At 45.8% G+C, this 20,839-nt stretch overlaps 1 protein-coding gene across 5 annotated transcripts in view; it reads left to right on the top strand.

Moving 5' to 3' along the window:
* The window catches only part of ATP2B4 (ATPase plasma membrane Ca2+ transporting 4), a 90,207-nt gene that overhangs the window by 49,826 nt on the left and 19,542 nt on the right, over positions 1–20,839 (top strand). For 3 of the 5 annotated variants that reach the window (XM_082396419.1, XM_082396420.1, XM_082396422.1), the window contains 13 exons: positions 3,870–4,067; positions 4,688–4,945; positions 5,410–5,535; positions 5,976–6,101; positions 7,247–7,282; positions 8,854–9,015; positions 11,761–11,975; positions 12,298–12,540; positions 13,287–13,528; positions 14,519–14,750; positions 15,693–15,872; positions 16,588–16,675; positions 17,326–17,432. In XM_082396419.1, coding sequence (XP_082252545.1) covers positions 3,870–4,067; positions 4,688–4,945; positions 5,410–5,535; positions 5,976–6,101; positions 7,247–7,282; positions 8,854–9,015; positions 11,761–11,975; positions 12,298–12,540; positions 13,287–13,528; positions 14,519–14,750; positions 15,693–15,872; positions 16,588–16,675; positions 17,326–17,432 — 2,213 coding nt within the window. The remainder of the gene's footprint in view (positions 1–3,869; positions 4,068–4,687; positions 4,946–5,409; positions 5,536–5,975; positions 6,102–7,246; positions 7,283–8,853; positions 9,016–11,760; positions 11,976–12,297; positions 12,541–13,286; positions 13,529–14,518; positions 14,751–15,692; positions 15,873–16,587; positions 16,676–17,325; positions 17,433–20,839) is intronic. The other 2 variants (XM_082396421.1, XM_082396423.1) reach the window with 1 other exon arrangement.

The raw sequence follows: 20,839 nt of genomic DNA, 5'->3' as shown, positions 1-20,839 counted from the left end.
CCAGTGCTAAAACCTGGAAAGCCCTAGACAAACCAGGACAAGTTAGTCACACCAGAATGAAACCTCAGCTGAGTGCAGCTGCCTCCACACCCCAGCCCCACTGTGTGTAGGTTGGCATCCAGCTGCTTCCTGTAGAGCGGTATAGACTGCCGCGTACTTACTTGAGTAGTTACAAAACCTCTCCAGGCCATAGTTTGCTTATATGTGAGGTGGGGTTAATAGCAGCTACTACATAGGGCTTTGCAGTGTTTCAGTGAGAAGACACAAATGTGCCTGGTGAAGCATCTGGCACAATTGTGATCGCTTAAATGTTCACAATCTTATTTATTACTCATTCATGTAGTTCAGTCAATAAGTTTGTGTGCATACTATGTGTCAAGCACTGTTCTAGACCTAAGGAACAAAGGCAAAAATCCTGCCCTTGTGGAGGGGGATAGACAAATGTAGGATAAATATATAATCTGTTCTGAGAGAAGACCTGTAGAGGGAAACAGTTAAGCAGGATAAGGGGATCAAACGTGCTAGGGGCAGAAAAGTCTGTGTTAAATACGGTGGTCAGGGTGGGCCTCATGAGGAAGGTGGCATTTGTGCAAAGACCTGAAGGAGGTGAAAGGATGAGCCCTACCTAGTGAAGAGGAATCTGAGAAAGGAAACGTGTGCAGGGGCCCTGAAATAGAAACGTGTCTAGTGCATGCAGAGAATGGCAGGAAGGCTAACTTGACGGCATCTCAATGAACAAGGGGAAAATGGTAGGAGTTAAGGGGTGGGGGGCTGGGGGCTCATAAAGGGGGCTTATAGGCCATCGTAAGGTCTTCTGTACCCAGTTTCATTCCAAGTAAAAGGCACCAGAGGATTCTGGGTAGATGAGTGTCATGGGTTGGGCTGTAAGAGATCATTCTGGAAAGAGAAGAGACTGAGAACAGAAAGGCAAGGGTGGAAGCAGCAGGCCAGTTAGACAGTCGCTGTGGTCCAGGCGAGGGATAACCGTGGCTTAGACCAGGATGGGAGCTGTGGAAAATGAGAAGTGAGGGGACCTTGGATATATTTTGAAGGTAGAGCTGACAGATTCCCTGACTAAATGGATATAGTGGATGAGAGAGAGAGAGAGGAGTCAAGGGTGATTACAAGGTATTAATATGAGAGCAGGGAGAGGCAGGGCTACCTCAGATGGGGTGCTTTTAGCTAGACTGTTCTTGTTGTTGTTGATGTCATTTTGGCCTTCATTAGACTTATTGGGATGTCCCTTGATGATAACCTCTAATATCTGATGTCTTGATTTGCCCTCATAGTCATCTACTCACCTTTGTTAAGGAGGGAATAACATCTCCTTCCTTTACATTGTGAATCCTGCTTTCTTGAGAAACATCCTAGGTAGATTAACAAATGAGCAGAACTCCTATTTCCCTCCAGCAAGCCTGGCCGTCCAGCACAGCAGTTCCAAGTTGGCACAGACTTGCTATCTCAGGTCCCTGAGAGAGAGAAGCAGCAAGGCCCTGTCCCCTGGCACCTCTGCCTCTGCCTGCCTGGGGATCAAGATGCCCTGCCCAGAAACACTCCTTTCCCAGGCCCTGGATTTTCTTTCCTGCTGAGAACTGACTCCTCAGAGTGGTGGAGGCAGGGATTCTCTGGCAAGCAGCCCAGCTTGCTTCTAGTGCTTTGGCCAAACCTGCTCCCCTGCAGAGCTCTGCTGTGCCTCTCAGATTTCCAGCCAAGGTGGTGCTTTTGGGTCCAAGGAGGCAGGAGGCCCTGGATAAGAGCATCAGGTGCCACTTCCCCTGTTTCCCTCTCCCGAGCACTGGCAAGAGGAAGTGGTCTGCAGTCCCCACTCCACAATCGTGGGTGCCAGTGCACACCCCCACTTTACCTCCAGGCAGGGTCCCCAGGTAGATTTCAAGTAACTCTCCTGATGGTTTTTGTTTTTAGGGTGGAGAAATGGACCCTGCAAACAATACTCCCTTGGGTACCTATTTTCCCATTTTCAAAATCTTGCTCTGTCTTCCTTAGTTCTAACCCAAATCTCTCTCCTTGCCATTTAAAGTAACACTCTTGCATCCTATTCAGTGGAGATGGAGAATAGATGTCTGCCCTCCTGCTAAGCCCCCATTCCCCACCAGTGGAGTAGCCCTTCACGTTGACCAAAGTGTGAAAAAGTCCTCTGGCATCAGTATCCCCATTTTCTCCTTGCAGCTTCCGGTCATCTGCTTTTCTTGCACCTCTGTGTGAAGCTGTGTTAAGTGTCCCCATCCTTTGATTCTAACCCTCCTCAGCTGCTGATCTTTTTTCAAGACAAAGGTTGCCTCACCCTGCCTGTGGGGAACCCACAGTATAGCCAACAATGTCCAGTGCCAAAACCAGGGCTAATTTGCTAATCAAGTTGTGTAAACAACTTGATAAATGTCACCTGGCATTAATTAAAGTTAGAGGCTGTCTCCTCTTCCCTTAAAGTGTAACACCCCTGGGGCCCAGGAGAAGGGCCTAAATATAAGGAAGACACTGGGAATAATTCTGCCTCACTCTTCTTCTCTCTGGCAACATGCCTGGACTATGTGTGCACACTCACACAGGTATGTAAGCACACGTGTTAGTGGGGAGCATGCTGATAATCAAGGACTGAGTACTAACTCAGTGGCTTCACCTTCATTGTTCTTTTTATATTCAACCTGAATAATAGTGCTTCTCCTAGTACTTTGTCTAAGTAGTACTTCTCTTAGCACCTAGTACATCTCTAAGTACATAGTACTTAGCAGAACAGTAGTACCTCTTAGCGATGTGTGTGTGTCTATGCATGTATGCCTCTGTGTGTGACAGAAAAGGATGGCTGTGTGCAAAACAGGGATGCCCAAAGTCGAAGTCTCGAAGCCTCTACTCTGTTGATCTCCTGAAACCACTGAAACTTGGACAGGACAACTGGTTGGGCTCTGTCTCCTAGCCTCCTGGCATGACCTTGGGCAGATAGCTTATTCTTTCTGGCTTTTGTGTATGAGCCAGTGGGTGGAAGCCAGCTCTGTTTTTATTTTTTTATTTTCTTTAACATTTTATTTTATTTTATTTTATTTTTCAATTTTTGACTGTGTTGGGTCTTCATTGCTGTGCACGGGCTTTCTCTAGTTGCGACAAGCAGGGGCTACTCTTCGTTGCGGTGCATGGGCTTCTCATTGCGGTGGCTTCTCTTGTTGCAGAGCATGGGCTCTAGGCGCTTGGGCTTCAGTAGTTGTGGTGCGTGGGCTCAGTAGTTGTGGTGTGCAGGCTCTAGGGCGCGTGGGCTTCTGTAGTTGTGGCACGTGGGCTCAGTATTTGTGGCTCACAGGCTCTAGAACACAGGCTCAGTAGTTGTGGCACACGGGCTTAATTGCTCCAAGGCATGTGGGATCTTCCCAGACCAGGGATCAAACGCATGTCCCCTGCATTGGCAGGTAGATTCTTAACCACTGCGCCACCAGGGAAGTCCCAGCTCTGTTTTTAAATCATGACCAGCATTTACATGTTAATGTGAGAGGAAAGTTCTGTGTGAGTCTCAGGAAACATTTTAATGTTTGTGCTCTTAGAGCTGGAGCCTGGAGCAAACTCCATGAGGAAGAGATGAAGTTTTAGGTCTAGGTTAGCTTACCCTGGAGACCAAGAGAAGGTAACCAACTTGTGACCAACTTGTCTTGATTTGCCCCCACTTTTAGACTGAAAGTTTCACACCCCCTGAGTCTGAGCAAAAAGTCTGTCAGCCACAGAGACCAGTCACCCTAACTGGATCTCATACTTGGGCAGATCGGGAAGCAAGGGATCTTTTTTAAAGGGATCTTTTAACTGCCTTCTTCTGCCATTCATCCCTACCCCTTTTTTCTCACTCATTTGCTCCACTCTTATGTCTTTTTCAGGCCTATCTGGAAACCCTGCAGATCTGGAGAAACGTAAACAAGTATTTGGACAAAACTTGATTCCCCCCAAAAAGCCCAAGACCTTTTTAGAATTAGTGTGGGAAGCCCTTCAAGATGTCACACTCATCATCCTGGAGATCGCAGCCATCATCTCCCTGGTCCTGTCCTTCTATCGCCCCCCTGGGGAAGAAAATGAACGTGAGTATCTTGAACAGACCAGCATGACTCTGATCTGGGTTCTTTCCAGCACCACCGAAAAGCACTTATTATTCACGTTGACAGATTATAGCTTAAAAATGCCCCCCCATTATCCAGAGTGGGTTCTCCAAAGGAAACTAACAAGTAGCTAGTAAGCTATTCTTCCAACCTATCCTGATTCCAGGGTCTTTTCCCCCTTTTCCCATCAAATCCTTATTCAGAATGTCTTAAATCCCCTATGCTCACTCAACCAACAAAGCCCTGCATCTCAGAGTTCCCCCAGTTGTGTGAGCATCTTAGGAAGTAGTAGTGGGAGCTACCATGTTGGCGGTCACAAGTTCTTTATATGTGACTTGCCTGTAATTTGTATTGACATGTTTCATGCTATTTAGTCATTTGCTTCTTTTGGGTAAACATAAATAGTTATATTGGTGGTGAGATGACGCCCAATCCTGCTGTCCTCCAGTATCCTCAGAGGAGAGCTATTCTACCCAAGAGAATAGCTGTTATTCTCTTTCCCTGATTTTCTATCCTGGGGGGTTGCAGAAGCACAACCCCCATTTTTAATGTCAACAAAAGCCCCTAGGTGACCCTTCTTTTCTCTACTTTCCCTGGGCTAGAGTGTGGTCTAGCCGTAACTAGCCCAGAAGATGAAGGGGAGGCAGAAGCCGGCTGGATTGAGGGGGCAGCCATCTTATTCTCAGTGATCATCGTGGTGCTAGTGACTGCCTTCAATGATTGGAGCAAAGAGAAGCAATTCCGGGGGCTGCAGAACCGCATTGAAAAGGAACAGAAGTTCTCCGTTATCCGAAATGGTCACATCATTCAGCTCCCTGTGGCTGAGATCGTGGTGGGTGACATTGCCCAAATCAAATACGGTGAGAGCTCTGTGTTTCTTGTACCTGTGCCACCCTCCCTATTTGAAGGCTAGGTCCTTTGGCATAAGGGGGCTGCTTGGAATTGCTGAGGACCCAAAAAGATAAGACCCCAAATTGTGTTAGCTTCTAGGTTAGAGTTTAAGGAGGTTATGGGAGAGAAATTCACAGAAAGCAGTAACTGAAACTCCCAAAGACTGTTAGACTGTACCCTGTGTGTCTTAGATTAAAAGTATATAATATTCAGTCCACGGGAAGGTGTTTGGGGATCAGTAACTGTTTGAATTTATAATACCCGGAATGGAGTCTTATCCCAGGTTGTCAGAGCTGAAGTTGTTTCAAAGGCTCTCCAGATTCTCCCTGGGCCTTTGCCCTATAGGCAGGGCCCATGGGAGCAGCCCTGAGATGGGGTTGGATGGCCCTTACCTACGCTCTTTCCCTGTTGCCCCTTCACCTCTGTGTACTAGGTGACCTGCTGCCTGCAGACGGAATCCTGATCCAGGGCAATGATCTCAAGATTGACGAGAGCTCTCTGACTGGGGAATCGGACCATGTCAAAAAGTCCCTGGAAAGAGACCCCATGTTGCTCTCAGGTATGGCCTCTGGCTACACCAGTTCCTATTCTACCTCCCCCCCAGACAGTCAGCCACAGAGACCATATCCAGACCTTGCTCTCCCTTCTGGCCCTGCCCCAAGGTTCAACTGAGGCAGTAGCATATTAGTGGGTTGAATACAAGGATATCAAGCAACCTAAAAGAGGTTGCCTATGAAGCAGGTGCTATAGGGACCTTGGAAGGGCTCTGCTGGCTGGGGATGGGTGGTGGGAAAGGAGCCTTACCCTAAAGCAGTTAGACACATTGTTTTCCTTACCCCCCAGTTTGCTTGTTCTTGATCTTTTCCTACTATCTGCTGAGTATATCACTATCCATGGGAGAGGAAGAAAGAGGGATTGCTTTTCCCAGGTTTATGTTTCACACCAAAGAATGGCCAGGTATAAAAAAACAACACATCTCTCGTCTTCTTTCTCATTTAGGGACCCATGTCATGGAAGGTTCTGGCCGAATGGTAGTGACTGCTGTGGGTATCAACTCTCAGACTGGAATCATCTTTACCCTCTTGGGGGCCAGTGAGGGGGAAGAGGAAGAGAAGAAGAAGAAAGGTAAAGGGCTTTCGGGATGAGAGTCTTTTCCCTCCCACCCCCATGGACAAACTAGGAAAGGGAGCAGATCTGGATGCAGTACCTGGTTGGAAGAATCTGCAGGATGATGAGTGCAGATATCCAAACCCCTTGTTGAGCTAAGGGTATCATCCCTGGCTCCCCACGGTGCTCTAATGAAAACCAGATCCTGACTCTAGGCTCCCCAGTCAGGTTGCATTGATTCCTGTGTCTATTGGTGGATTGTAAAGGGATGAGGTAGAAAGCCTGCCCCAAATGAGCTGGCGAGGTGCTCAACTCCCCTCTGTGTAGTCCTCCAACCCTTGCCCCTTTTTGCCTCAGACATGGGGGATTATATGAATCATCAAGGCTAAGGGAAAACTGTCCAGGAGAAGAAACTGGATTCCTGCTGAAACTATGGGCTGTCAGTGGAAGAGAGACACGGCCAGGAGAATGGGAACAGAGAGGGAATGTCTACCCCGAAGTTAGCCCTGTCTTTGCCATTCACTTGTTCCTGAAAGAAGGAAAAACAGAAGGCAAAAAAAGATACCAAACCATATCTACACCTTTCCCTAAGCATTCCTTCTTCCCTTGGAGGAGAGAAGGATTTCTACCAGTTGGCTGGAGGACCATCTTGGGCTGTTTAGGGAAGGGCAGTTAATGAGAAGGAGACAAAACACATTCACTCAGGAACTAGACTATCCGTTTCTGCAGCTGCCTGCAAGTGAATAAGGAGGCCGCTTGCTTGGCGCTGGTAAACTGACATGGAGGCACCTTGCAGGGCCTTTGCCACCAGGCAGAAACAGTTCAAACCTCTCGCTTCCTAACCCCCACCCCATTTCTCCAAGTGGTGTGACTCGGGCTGGGAGCACCCTCCCAACAGCAACTGTGCCCCAGAAGAAAGCAACTCAGAAGTGGGTGTGCACTCACCTGCATGAGTGGCCTGGTCCATACCCCAAGGAGTCATGAGAGCCCCTAATGAAGATGGAGGTAAACAGATGTGAGCTTCCTTTACATTCCCTTTCCTGCAACTCATCCCCTTTGCTGTTGCCCTTTTGGGCTCTGAGCAGGACCTAAACATTGGATATCTGATCTCTTAATAGTCACTTTGGGTCTCCACCCCATTTTTTTCTTTCTTGTTCAAACAGGTAAAAAACAAGGAGTCCCTGAAAATCGCAACAAAGGTAACCTTTCCACCCACTCATTTGCCATCTCTACCTGCCCACACTCAAACCAGGCCTTCCCAGGCCATCTGCCTCCTCCCTTTTCCTCTCCATAAATTTGTTATCTGCTGCTGTGGCCCAGATGCCTTATCCTGAGGAAGGTGCAGAGATTTGGGGGTGGTCTCAAGCTCTCAAACCCAATCTAAGATGGGACAACAGCATCCTCTGCTGTTGGCTCAAGGAACCTCATGTCAATCTTGGAGAGCCTGTGAGATTGATCTGCTCTTCCCAGGGTGCTGAACTCTTTGCTTCACTGCCCTAGGCCAGATGTAAACAACAACGGTCATCAGTTTCTGGGTTGGAAGACTTCAGGATCCTTATGGTGGAAGGAGTTGGGATGGGCAGTCCCTGCACCCTCCTCTTGTTGGCTTCCTCATCGGTGTCCTCTTCTGATCTGGATTCCTTCTCAGCTAGTCTTCTCGGGGCTGGAGAGAGCCCTTTCTCCATAACCTCGCTCCCCACCTCTTTCTTTGTTCTCTCCACAGTCTGTTTTCTTCCTCCTAATCTGATGTGTGTTGCTTTTTTGGTGGCTGTGTTTACATCCTGTCTCTGTCTTGTTTGTGAGTCTGACAGCAGAGACAGTATCTCAGGAAGGGCATCTAACCAAAGGGGTCGAGCTCTGCAGGGGTGAAACTGGAGGGGTGCCAGGAACCAGCAAGAACTGCTCTCTTGAGACGGCTCCTAGAGATTTTTTCCTTTTGTAACCCACATCATAGTAGTTTTTAGAAATAAAGGCATCATGTCGGAGAACCAGGGCTCCACAAAAATAATTCTTTAATTTTAGATTTCTTTAACTCTTCTTTTTAAAGCAAAGTGGATTTATATGTCTGTCTTTATCCTGGCTTTCTCTTATTCCAGGGAGTCCCTCGTACCAGCTTCTTCCCTTTTCCCCTAGGTCCCACTCTGTACCTCCCTACCTTCATCAGACAGGGGAGAAAAGAGATTTCCTTCCCTTATCGTTCAACTAATACGAGAGGGAACTGGAAAATACCCCGTGTCTGGGGTCTGTGTTTCTTCCTTGACAGTCTATATATATATATAGATATAGCTATAGATATAGTGAGAGAGAGATGAACCTTTCAAAGAGCTGACTAGGACCCTTATGCTCTAGGAATATCTACCAGCCTTCCCCTTCAGCCCCTTTCTGCAGTAAAGATTCACTATATTAAGCACTGAATTCCAGGAAGGATGGTTGTTGGTAATAGCACTTAGTGGCATGACTAATCCTCTTGCTGGAATAAACATGGCTTGGGGCTCTGAGGTAGTGCCAGGAAGCTGCCACTGAAGTGGAAATCCATACCCTAAAAGCACCAGATTTCACCTCCAGTTGTTAAGATATCATTCCAAAAGCCCTAATAGAGGGTCAAAGTCAAGTTCCCTGTCTGGCATGGGGTGAGGGTGGTCAGATCTGATGTCAGGGGTCCAAGGTATATTCCAGGAATAAGACAGAAGGATTTGTTAGTTTCCACTTGCCTGCTACTCAGTGCTACTACCTTGCCTGCTTACCTGTCCTATTTGTGTGTACACCCTAGCAAAGACTCAGGATGGAGTGGCCTTGGAAATCCAGCCACTCAACAGCCAGGAGGGGATCGACAATGAGGAAAAGGAGAAAAAGGCAGCCAAGCTGCCCAAAAAGGAGAAGTCGGTGCTGCAGGGCAAGCTGACGCGCTTGGCTGTTCAGATTGGGAAAGCTGGTGAGTAGGGTGGAGCCTTCTTTGTTTGTTTATCAGTGGTATTCTGGATCCTGGCTACTTTGATTGCCTTCTTTCTACACCAACCAGGTCTGGCAGAAAGAAGCTAAAATTCCAAGTGGCTAGTGCAGTCCAGGTAGCTGTGTCTCTCTCTGCGACTGTTTAGCTTTTGCAGAGAGAGATGTTTTCCTGTGTGTTAGGGTTAAAGGCGCAAACAAATGGGAGATTTACATTAGCAAGAAGGAAGACTTTAATAGCTACTCACCTGCTTGTGTATTGGCTTATAAACTCCTTACATAGGAATGGCCAGGCATAGAGCAATCAGTTCAGAATAAGGACTGGAGGGAAAAGGAAGACAGTGATTAAAGAGGTGCTTTGCAGAGCAGAGGTCAGTAAAGGCACTCCTGTGCATCGTGAGAGGAAGCAGCTTCTCCATCGCTTGCCTCTGCACTCTCCTCTCTCCTGCCTTCTTTCAGTGGTGGGGTGGGGCGGGGGATTTGGAGGAGGGAACAAAGGAAGATTGCTCCTTCAGCGTACATATCCCTTAAACTACAGTCTTTTCCCACGGTTTATTTGCTGACCTCACCTCTCTGTTTACTACAGTCAGAGTCTAGTCCAGTACATTTCTGTGTGGGGCCTGAGAGTCTGCGTTTCTAACAATCCCCCAGGTGACGCCAGTGCCGCTAAGCGCACATTGAATAGCAAGAACCTATGCTGTCCACTACTGCAGCCACTAACCATGTGTGGCTGTTTCCATTGAAATTAATGAAAATTAATGAAATTAGTGAGAATTAGATATAGTTAAACATTCAGCTCCTCAGTCACATTAACCTATTTCAGTTGGTCAATAACCACATGTGGCTAGTGGCTGCCATATTGGACAGTGCAAATAGAGAACATTTTAAGCACCACAGAGAGTTTTATAGAGCGTCAGTCTGGCCTATTCATCCAGTTCTAGTACCTAGCTAATTTTGACCACCATGAAGTCTCTTGCATATAAACAATACACAGATGAGGGACTTCCCTGGTGGCGCAGTGGTTAAGAATCCGCCTGCAAATGCAGGGGAAATGGGTTCAAGCCCTGGTCCAGGAAGATCCCACATGCCGCGGAGCAACTAAGCCCGTGCGCCACGACTACTGAGCCTGCGCTCTAGAGCCCTCGTGCCACAACTACTGAAGCCCGCGCGCCTAGAGCCCGTGCTCCACAAGAGAAGCCACCGCAATGAGAAGCCCGCGCACCGCAACAAAGAGTAGCCCCCACTCGCCGCAACTAGAGAAAGCCCACGTGCAGCAACAAAGACCTAACACAGCCAAAAATAAATAAATTAATTAATTTTTAAAAAAACAATACACAGATGAGATAAATTGCAAGTGTGGAATCAAATTGCTGAGCCTGGCACATGGGTTTGAAACATTAAACAGATCCTACTGTTGTGCTCCTAATCCCTACCTTATTCTTTAGGGAGTACAAGCTACCTGAGGGCTAGCCACTGGTCTCCTCTGTTTATTCATTTCGCATATTATCTAGACCAAGGACCAGGGGGAAACGAGTGAGGTGCCTTGCACCACCCTGAGAGTGAATGCCTCCTTAAATTTTGCAGCCTAGGTGCCTTGCTTGCCTCACCTCTTAGGCCTGACCCTGATGAAGCAAAGTACAAAAGAATATGCTTTCAGTGATACAATCACCTCTAGCCTTGTTCTGATTCCTCTGAATCACTGGGCCCTCAGGAAAAGCAAAGACACAAATCAAACTATGATTTGAGGTGGAACTTTTCCCAGATATTGTGCCACAGGTAGATACAGATGCCCAAATACTGATCCCCTCAGCCCTCAGAGTAGCCAGGCAGCACCCAAGGCAGCTGGAGCCCCTAGACCAGTTGTTTTCTGATCTTGAGCAGATTCTTCCATTGTAGGATATGTAGGATGACCAACTATCCCAGTTTGCTTGAGACTTTCTCAGTTTTAGCACTGAAAGTCCTGCAGCCCAGGAAACTGCTCAGTCTCAGGCAAACCAGGATGGTTGGTCCCCCTCCAGTGTGCCATACCAAAACCTCTCTGTGCCCTAGAGAGACACATAAAAGGGGATGATAATAGTAACATCTCACAGGATTGTTGTGAGGATTAAATGAGTTAATACCTGTGAAGTGCTTGCCTGACTCATAGTAAGCACTATATTAGTAGTTGTTATTATTGTCATCTTCTGTCTATGCCATGTCAGGAGAAAGGTTGGGAAGCACCACTCTAAGGGATAGTTATGTAGGTGATGTGCTAACACCATAGGGGCAACACTGTGAACAAGTTGTGAATTGCCTGACATCCTCAGGCTACTAGGGAAGAAGTTAAAATTGATAAACTACTAGGAAATAGGCACCTGTAGTCACTACATTATGATTTGTAGGAAGAGAGTAGGTCTGAGATAGAATCATAGAATACTATTTTAGAAAACTAGACCAATCCTCTTATTTATGAATGAGGAAATAGGCCCAGAGAGGGTCAAGACCAGTCCGAAGCCACGAGTCAAGTTGGTGCAGTGCTGAGAATAGCACCCATGTCTTTAGAATGCAAAGCCACCTCTTTCCCCTACACTGTAATGTATAAGCACCAGAGAATGGATAGGGGCTTTGGGTATGACTTAGATAGTCACTTTAAAAATGGATAGCAAAGGCTACAATTTATGCCAATCCATCTCTGGCTAGGGCCCTAGGAATACCCTGAAGCCTGGGTTCATTTGACTTGTTTCCTGGACAGGTCTGATCATGTCTGCAATCACAGTTCTCATCCTGATTCTGTACTTTGTGATCGACAACTTTGTGATACAGCGCAGACCATGGCTGGCTGAGTGTACTCCCATCTACGTCCAGTACTTTGTCAAGTTCTTCATCATTGGCATCACTGTGCTGGTGGTGGCTGTGCCAGAGGGGCTGCCACTGGCAGTCACCATTTCACTGGCTTACTCTGTGAAGGTGAGACTGGAATGAAACTGTGTCTTCTTTCAGAACAGAGACCGGAGGGGAGGGTACCGTGTAGCCTCTGGTGAAAGGATGGGCCACTCTGTCTTCATAAACTCTGGGTGATGCCTTCAGGAGCAGAAGCCACTGGCACTTTGGAAGGACCGTCTGGATCAGTTGCATCAACGTTTAAGTAACCCAGTAGAATCTTAAGAGTATTTACAAAAATGGTATCCTGCATTTTTGTGTGGGACCAGAGAATGAAATGTGGAGAGATGCTGGCTAGGAAATGGCCTTTGACCTGTATTTGGGAAGTCTTTTCTCTTCTCCTTTGTAGAAAATGATGAAAGACAATAACCTGGTACGGCACTTGGATGCTTGTGAAACAATGGGCAATGCCACAGCCATCTGCTCTGATAAGACAGGCACGTTGACCATGAACCGCATGACTGTGGTGCAGGCTTATATCGGAGAAACCCATTACCATCAAATCCCAAGCCCTGATGTCCTTGTGCCCAAGGTCCTGGACCTTATTGTCAATGGTATTTCTATCAACAGTGCCTACACCTCCAAGGTTCTGGTAAGCGTTTCCTTTGCCAGGACACTTAAAATGGGTAGGTGGAGGGAACCATTAATTTTTTCTTGTTTATTCTGCCTGAATTGCCATCCCACATCCCATTTCCCACTCCCCAGTGAACATGTTTGGGGTGAAACTAGGAAATAATCCGTGGGAGTAGATTGGGAGATGGGAGGGAAAGGGGGAGGCAGGTAGGAATCTATAGCTATGAAATGACCTCCAATCACCAGGTAAAGGCAGTATCTCTAAAAAGATCTTGGGACTTCTCTGGCGGTCCACTGGTCAAGACTTCGCCTTCCAATGAAGGGGGTGTGTGTTCAATCCCTGGTTGGGGAGCTAAGATCCCTCCCACATGCCTCAGGGCCCAAAAACCAAAACAAAAAACAGAATCAATATTGTAACAAATTCAATAAAGACTTTTAAAATGGTCCACATCAAAAAATCTTTTAAAAAATAAATAAATAAATAAATAAATAAAAAGAGACCTCATGCTGGTCAGGAGTAAATGACTCAGTTTCTAGAAACTAAGAGAGAGTGTTAGAATAAGACCCACACAGGGTGAGACACCAGCACCAGCCCCAGGGCAACTAAAAAATCCCCAAGCCCTGGGTGGCTCAGGGACCACAGTCAGCACCCCCACGGGCCCTGGGTACATGTGTGAAAGCCTCGAGCGGAGTCCTTCCCTTCCTAGGTTCTCTCCCCAGCTTCGGCACCTCATCCAACACTCCCACGTGTGTTTTTCCTCTCAGCCTCCAGAGAAGGAGGGCGGCCTGCCGCGGCAGGTGGGCAACAAGACCGAGTGCGCCCTGCTGGGCTTCGTCTCGGACCTGAAGCAGGATTACCACGCCGTGCGCAGTGAGGTGCCCGAGGAGAAGCTCTACAAGGTGTACACCTTCAACTCGGTGCGCAAGTCCATGAGCACCGTCATCGAGAAGCCCCGCAGTGGCTACCGCATGTACAGCAAGGGTGCTTCTGAGATCATCTTGCGCAAGTGAGCGCCCCTCCCCTGCTTCTTCCTCCCTTCAGGATCCTCCCCTCAGGGAGGTCAGGGTGCCAGGCCTCACGCTGAATCCACCTGGATGATGAGCAAACCCTCCTTCCAGGCGGTGACATCGTGACTAACATCTGAGCTTGGTTCAGGCCAAGCCTTGCTGTTAAGTACTTTGGATACTGTACTTACTCTTCACAGCTCAGCGAGGTAGATGCTGTCATTATCCCTGTTTTACGGATGAGAATTCAGAGGTGCTGGGAAGTTCAGTAACTTGCTGGAAGTGATACAGCTCTTAGTGGCACAGCCACGGTTCAGACCTAGGCAATCCAAACTTCCATTTCCTATTCTGAAAAGAGATAATAACACCCACCCATCTCACAGGGTTACTCTGATTAAATGATTCAATGTATGTAAAATGCCTTGCACATAGCAAGTATTGATACTAGAAATGTTAGTTCTGTGTTCCCTTTTCCTTTTTATTCTCAATTCTGATCACAGGAAGTTGCATAATCAAAGTGGCTAGATGATCCATAGGTCATTAAAAGGTGACCTACGTGGATCACCTACGTGGATATAGGGCCAGTAGCTAAAAACCAGTGCCCCAGCTTGGCTTTCGCCACCCCCTTTCGAATGACACATTCTTGTTGAGAACACCCTCTGCACTGAGCACTCTAGATACTGAGGACTGAGGAAGTGTCTCCACCTTTGCGAAGCTCAAAAGAGCAGGCGATCCACAAATGAGCCTTAATATTGTATTCACGTATGAGTAGGAGCAGACAACATGGGAGAATCAAATGCTCTGCCCACCTAGACATTACCCACCTACTGGCCACCCCACCTTGGAAAAAGGGGCTCAGCTTTGGGTTATGAGTGGAGATTTATGGCCACAGAACAGTGTCTTTAGGAGTAATGCAGAGTGGCCAGAATGTCTGTAAATGACTATGCAAGCACATAGGGGGGATGCTGCTTTCTGACTGTGTGCCCTGCCAGGTGTAATCGAATCCTGGACAAGAAAGGGGAAGCAGTGCCATTCAAGAATAAGGACCGAGATGAGATGGTCCACACCGTCATCGAGCCCATGGCCAGTGAGGGACTCCGGACTATCTGCATAGCTTACCGGGATTTCAATGACGGAGAGCCCCCATGGGACAACGAGAGCGAAATCCTCACTGAACTGACATGTGTCGCAGTGGTGGGCATTGAGGATCCTGTGCGCCCAGAGGTGAGGCTTTGACTTGAAAAAAGGGCTAGGAAACATGAATGGAAGTCTTCCAGTGGCCCCGGTCCATGCGCCAGCCCAGTGTGACCTAATGCGAGGCCACCCAGGAGTCGCAGGAACTGGGGTACTAGCTCCATTTCTAGTTGTAACTTAGGAAACTTAGGCAAGTTACCTAACTGTTTCTCATTTGCTGGGATAGATGTTTCTGTGCTTCCTGCTTCACAGAACTGCTGTAGAGTACTGAACTAATAGAAAGTGGCATTCCTACAGTTCATGCTGTCTGACGGGTAAGAAGCATAGGTTTTACTGGGCTTATTGTTTGGTACTCAAGAATCGTCAGGAGATGGAATTAACTGGAACACCAACTTTGTCTCTAGCCACCTTCTTTCAAGCAACACATTCTTGTCGAGCACCCCTAGAATAGCTGCGCGTTACTCTCAATTCTAGGGCATTGAAAGAGTCTCTGCTTCTAAGGAGTTCAGACCAATGGACTATCAACCATCAAGACCCAGAGGCATGACAGTGTGTCATGCATTTGGGAAACTTAAAAGAATTGATATTGTTGGCGTATGTGCCAGGGGGGTGGAAGGTGGTTAAAACTTCTGCTAGAAAGGAAGGCAGTAGCAAAATCTCAAAAGGCCAGGCGTGCCCTGCTAATAAATCTAGATTGTAAGTGGGAGAGTAAGCTTTTACACCTGGCTCCTGAAGCAAATTTCCCCTTCAACTCATGGTACAATAAGGCAAATTCAAATGTGAGTATCATGGATAGGACAGAAGCGAGGTGGCACCAAGCAATATAAAAATGACCAGACTTAGCCCATGCCCCATGGTTCTGCTTTCAGGGTGCCTCTCCCCTGTCCACAATGAAGGGACAACTGAACAGGAGCAGCTTACCAGGCCTCACCACCCCCACCTCCTCCATTCCTCTTGCCTCATTCTCCACAGGTACCGGAAGCTATTGCCAAATGCAAACGAGCTGGCATTACTGTCAGAATGGTGACAGGTGACAACATCAACACAGCCCGGGCCATCGCCACCAAATGTGGCATTGTGACACCTGGGGATGACTTTCTGTGCTTAGAAGGCAAAGAATTCAATCGACTCATCCGAAACGAGAAGGGCGAGGTGGGTCTTGGGTGGGAGGAATCAGGGCCTCTTTCATTAGCGGAGGGCTGGTTCATGTGTAAGGCATCTGGGACAGGTGGGAGAAAGTGGGTGGTTTTTAAACTAAAATCTATTCATAGTGAGAGGTCCCTTTTACCAAAGCTGTTCAGACAGTAAAATTGGATTTTTTTCTTCTATCTTCATTCACAAGCTATCTTTTGAGACAGTGTCACTAACTTTTCATGTCTTTCCATTTTTTTCAATTGTGGGATGATTTTGTACTGATTTCCTTCTACCTCACCCCTCCTATGTCACTGCCTTGTGACTGACAGTGGCACAGGTTGGTAAGAGAGGACATGGTCTGGGTGTGGAGCAGGCCAAAGCTTCCTAGTCAATGTAGAAATTGAACCTAAGACCTCAGAAGCACTACTTTAGCCACCTGAGCCAACAGCTAACCCTGGCCCACCTCTGTCAAGGGTCTAAGAAATACGGAATTGGTTCCCAGGTAGGGAATTGGTAGGAAAAAGAAGACAAGCAGGGCCTGAATGGTCACCATCCATGAATCCGCCCTGGAGCCTGAGTTGGCTGCTTCACCTCCACTGGAGGCCAGGATAACACTCCCCCGGGGGCCATGGAGTACCAGCTCTCCCAGAAGCTCAGCATGGGTAAAGAAGTAAGATTTTCCCAGATGGCTGTTCTGAGCTTGACTGACCCAGGTGTGGTCTGGTGTTGGCAGGTAGAGCAAGAAAAGCTGGACAAGATCTGGCCTAAGCTCCGGGTGCTGGCGCGATCTTCCCCCACTGACAAGCACACACTGGTGAAAGGTGAGGTTGGTTCCTGAGTAGGTGCCTAGGATAGAGGAAGGCAGGCCGGGATGAGCACAGATAAGAGCCATCAACCAAAGCAACTTTCTCGTCCTGAGTAGGGGGGTCCTGGGAGAGCTTCCCCGCTCATGGGACAGTTTAGCAAACATCTGAGGCCCTGGTGAGTATAAGGTATATAATATAATAAAGTTGTTTTTAAACATTATCCTATCTTGTTTGTTGATAGCACTGTGAATTAAGCAGTACAGGTTAAGCCAGTCCCATTTTGCAAATAAGGAAGTTTGAGGCTGAGACAACAAGTAACCTATCCAAATTGCCCAACTGGTAAGTCGAAGTGTTACCATTCAATCCCTGGGTCTCTGCCTTCAAATCATCCAGTGCTTTTTCCACCACATAATAGCTGCCTTGGGGCACTGGACAGGATATTCTACAAGGTCAGACTTTCTTAGCTTAGAGTGCTACCCGTGAAACAATTTACTGCCATCGGGTGACACTATAGAACCTGTAGCATAGGGAAAAAAAGAAGGAAAGAGCGTAGAAAAGGAGGTGGTGGCAGGGACCGGAGAGGAAGACCAAAAAACTGCCTTTCATGGGGAAATGGCCTCAGATGGCACATGTGGAACTCACTGTAGTGTGTCTGTCTTTCCCAGGCATCATCGACAGCACTGTTGGGGAACAGCGGCAAGTGGTGGCTGTCACTGGGGATGGCACAAATGATGGGCCGGCTCTGAAGAAAGCAGATGTTGGTTTTGCCATGGTAAGCAGCTCAGCGTAGTGTCTCTCTCTGCTGCAAGCTGCCTCCTCCAGTGGGAAGCCAGGACAGGCTCCTGGTAACCTGATGCTTCCTGTACCTTCACATCCCCCTTTGTGCTCTTTCTCTAACTCCATCTCGCCTACCTACCTGGCCAATAATAATATGTATAATGAGGGACCCATCAAGTATAAAGGCAGGGAAATCATGAGGTATCATTACCCAGCAAAGCAAGACCAACTGAAACTTGCCCATGAACATGATGATGTTGTCTGCCTAGGCACACTAGAAAATTCACATTCTGTATGGAAAATGTGCACTCTATAGTTAGCACTGTTCGTCACTCTGCTTTTCACTTGTGAGGCCCGGAGCATCAGAGTCACTTGGAAAGTTCATTTAAAATCATATATTCCAAGGTTCCACAGTCGGCTATCTTGATTCAGTAGCATCTGAGCTGGGTCCCGGAAGTGTTTGGATTTTCTGAACAGGCACACTTATTGATTCTAATGCTCAGGAACATTTAGAAGTCCCCAGATTGCAAAGTACATTCTCACACTCAAGTAACTTATGATTGTAAGCTTCCCATACACATTGAACTGTTGGTGATTTTTAAGCAGGGTAAGAAGATTCAAGAAGAAATCTGTCTTTAGGGTGCTCTCTTTAACCAAAAGATAAATTTAAAAAGTTTTTACTCTAGGAAATTTCAAGAATATACAAAAATAGAATAGTTTATTGAATCCTCATGTATCTGTCACCCAGCGTCAAATATCAACACTTGGCCAATCTTGGCCCACACATATACATTTCCCCATCTCCACCTGAATTACTCTGAAGCATATCCAAGATATTATGTCATTTCATCCAGTATGTGTCTCTGAAAAATAAATATGTATCAATAAAATATATCTAAACGAATCATAGTACCATTGTCTCACAACAAAATTGATTCCTTACTATCATCAGATACCTAGCCAGTGTTGACATTTCCCCAAATGCTTCATAAATGTTGTTTTTATAGATTATTTGTCTAAATCAGAATGCAAACAAGATCCATACATTGCAATTGGTTGATATATCTCTTGAATCTATTAATCTATAACAGTATTTCCTGAAATGTGCTCTTCCTGCCAACTCTACCTGGAAACCTATAGAAATGCAGATTCTCAGGCCTCACCCCAGATCTACTGAATCAGAAAGCTTGGAGTTGGGGCCCAGCAGTCCATGTTTTAACAGTCCCTCTGGGTGATTCTGACACATCCTAAAGTTCGGCAGCCACTGACCCTATAGGATCTATGTGTTAGGGGTCCCCAAGACCACCATTTACATTTGTGCATTCACTGGAAGGACTCAGGGGACTCAGCATATAGTTGTCCTCATGGTTAAGATTTAGTCCATTGGTACAGTAAGAATCTAGTAAGGCAGAAAGTCACAGGTAGAGTCTGGAATCCACACACAAGGTCCCTTACGATCTCTTCTTCCCGTGAGGGGTCACAGAGAGCACCTTCTTCCCCCAGCAATGAAAATGCAGCAATACATGTGATGTTTCTGCCCAGAGAAACCCACCAGAGACTTGGTGTCATAGGTTTTTATTGGGGTTGGTCGTATAGGCACCTTCTGCCTAGCACGTGCTAAGATTCCAGACTTCCAGAAGGAAGCAGGTTTTCAGTGGAAACCATATGTTTGGGCACAGTCTAGGCACAGTGAATCACTAATTAATTTTCAGTTAATTGTTGACTGAGGGCCAAGTTTCCAGGTGCTAGCCGAGGGCCAACCTTGCAAACAGGACCTTCTCAAGAAAGCAGTCTCAGGCCTGCTATGTTAACTCTTTTCTGCACAATCCCTTTCCATCTTTTTTTCTAGCTACTTAGTTTTGAAGGAATAAGGTTGTTTTTCTACATAGAATATACCATGGCAGGGATTTTGTTGATTGTATCCCTATAGTGTCCTTTAACCTGTTCTTTTAGCCCTTGTATTTCCTATAAACTAGTACTTAGTTCTATGAGCAATCAGATTCTACATCCCATCTTTCATTAGGGGCTGCAAAATGACAATTTTCTGATTTTCTTTATTTATTAACTTGAATACTTCTGTAAAAAGAAATTTGCCCTCGTCGACTATTTGGTTACCGTGTGGTTCAGTTCCAACATGAAAGACAGGTTAAATGCTTGATTTTTTTCCCTTTATTTACCAGTTTTCAAAATAATGAGTTGACTTTTTAGGATCCTCCAAAGGTGACCAATGAATTGTTCACTTTTTTAAATTTACTAAACTACTCTACTAAAAGTTAATTGTCTATTTTTTTAAAGTATCATTATGAGCTCATGGTTTTAAGTATATGTGATATGTTTTGATCCATTGCCCTTATTATTATTTTGATGTTTATACTGACCCATCATTAGCCTCTTCAACACTGCTAAGTACTTTGGGTACAACCTCAGCTGTCTGTCTTTAATAGCTTTCTTGGTCTCTTGTATGATAAGATGTTCCAGATTCATCATGCATATTTCTTGTCCTAGATCTAGAATCATCCACTTCTCAAAGGAGTTCTGCTTCATTTCAGTGAGAAATGATATTTAGAGAACACAATCTGAATGTCAGGATGTTCCTTACTTCTGAGTAAATTATTGTTTCTAGAACTTTTCAGTGGACAAAGCTAGGAAATATGTCTTTTATGTCTCTTTTTGTTTTTGTGTTTCTTTGTTTTAAAGATAAATACTTCATGAATTCATATTGGCATTTCCAATTCAAATTTAGAATTCTAGAACTCTAACTTCCTATTTTACTTTCCTGATTTTATATTTATCTCTTAAGCTGAAAAGTTTGATTCCTAACGGCATTAACATAATTATTATTTGCTTTATCCTAAAATATATGTAATAGTCTCAAAATAGCAATAATAATACAATTACTCTACTAAAAACAGTTAAAGATTTTTCTTGTAGTTCTTTTTATCCTGTAGGTATATCCTACTGTATCCTAACATCAAGTTACTGTGTTTTTCAAAAAGTCATTTGGAACTTTTCCCTTGGTATGGTTGTGCTACCAACTGGTTATATACCAGTTCATTTATATCATGGGTTTTTTTTTTCTTCCATTTTTGAGATTGCTTCTTTTAAACTTAATTTTGTTTTATACTTGTATAAAGTAGTTACATAATTGTAAAGTAAAATATACCAACAAGGTCTATTCATAGAAGTCTAGCTTCTATCCCTATCACCTCTACCCTGTTGCCTCCTTCTTAATCCCACAGATAACTTACTTCTTTGATTTTTGGTTTATCTTTCTGTTTGCTCCTTTAAAATACAATCAAATGTGTAGTTTATTTATATCCCACTCTCTTAGATAAATGATACTTATCTATATTTATCTATATACACACCATATACTCTTTTTTCCACCTTGCTTCTTTTCAT

Source organism: Balaenoptera borealis, assembly GCF_965194805.1.
Source record: "Balaenoptera borealis genome assembly, chromosome: 1".
Lineage (NCBI taxonomy): Eukaryota > Metazoa > Chordata > Mammalia > Artiodactyla > Balaenopteridae > Balaenoptera > Balaenoptera borealis.
The sequence above is the reverse complement of the archived record's forward strand: the minus strand, read 5'-3'. Positions and strand labels throughout refer to the sequence as shown.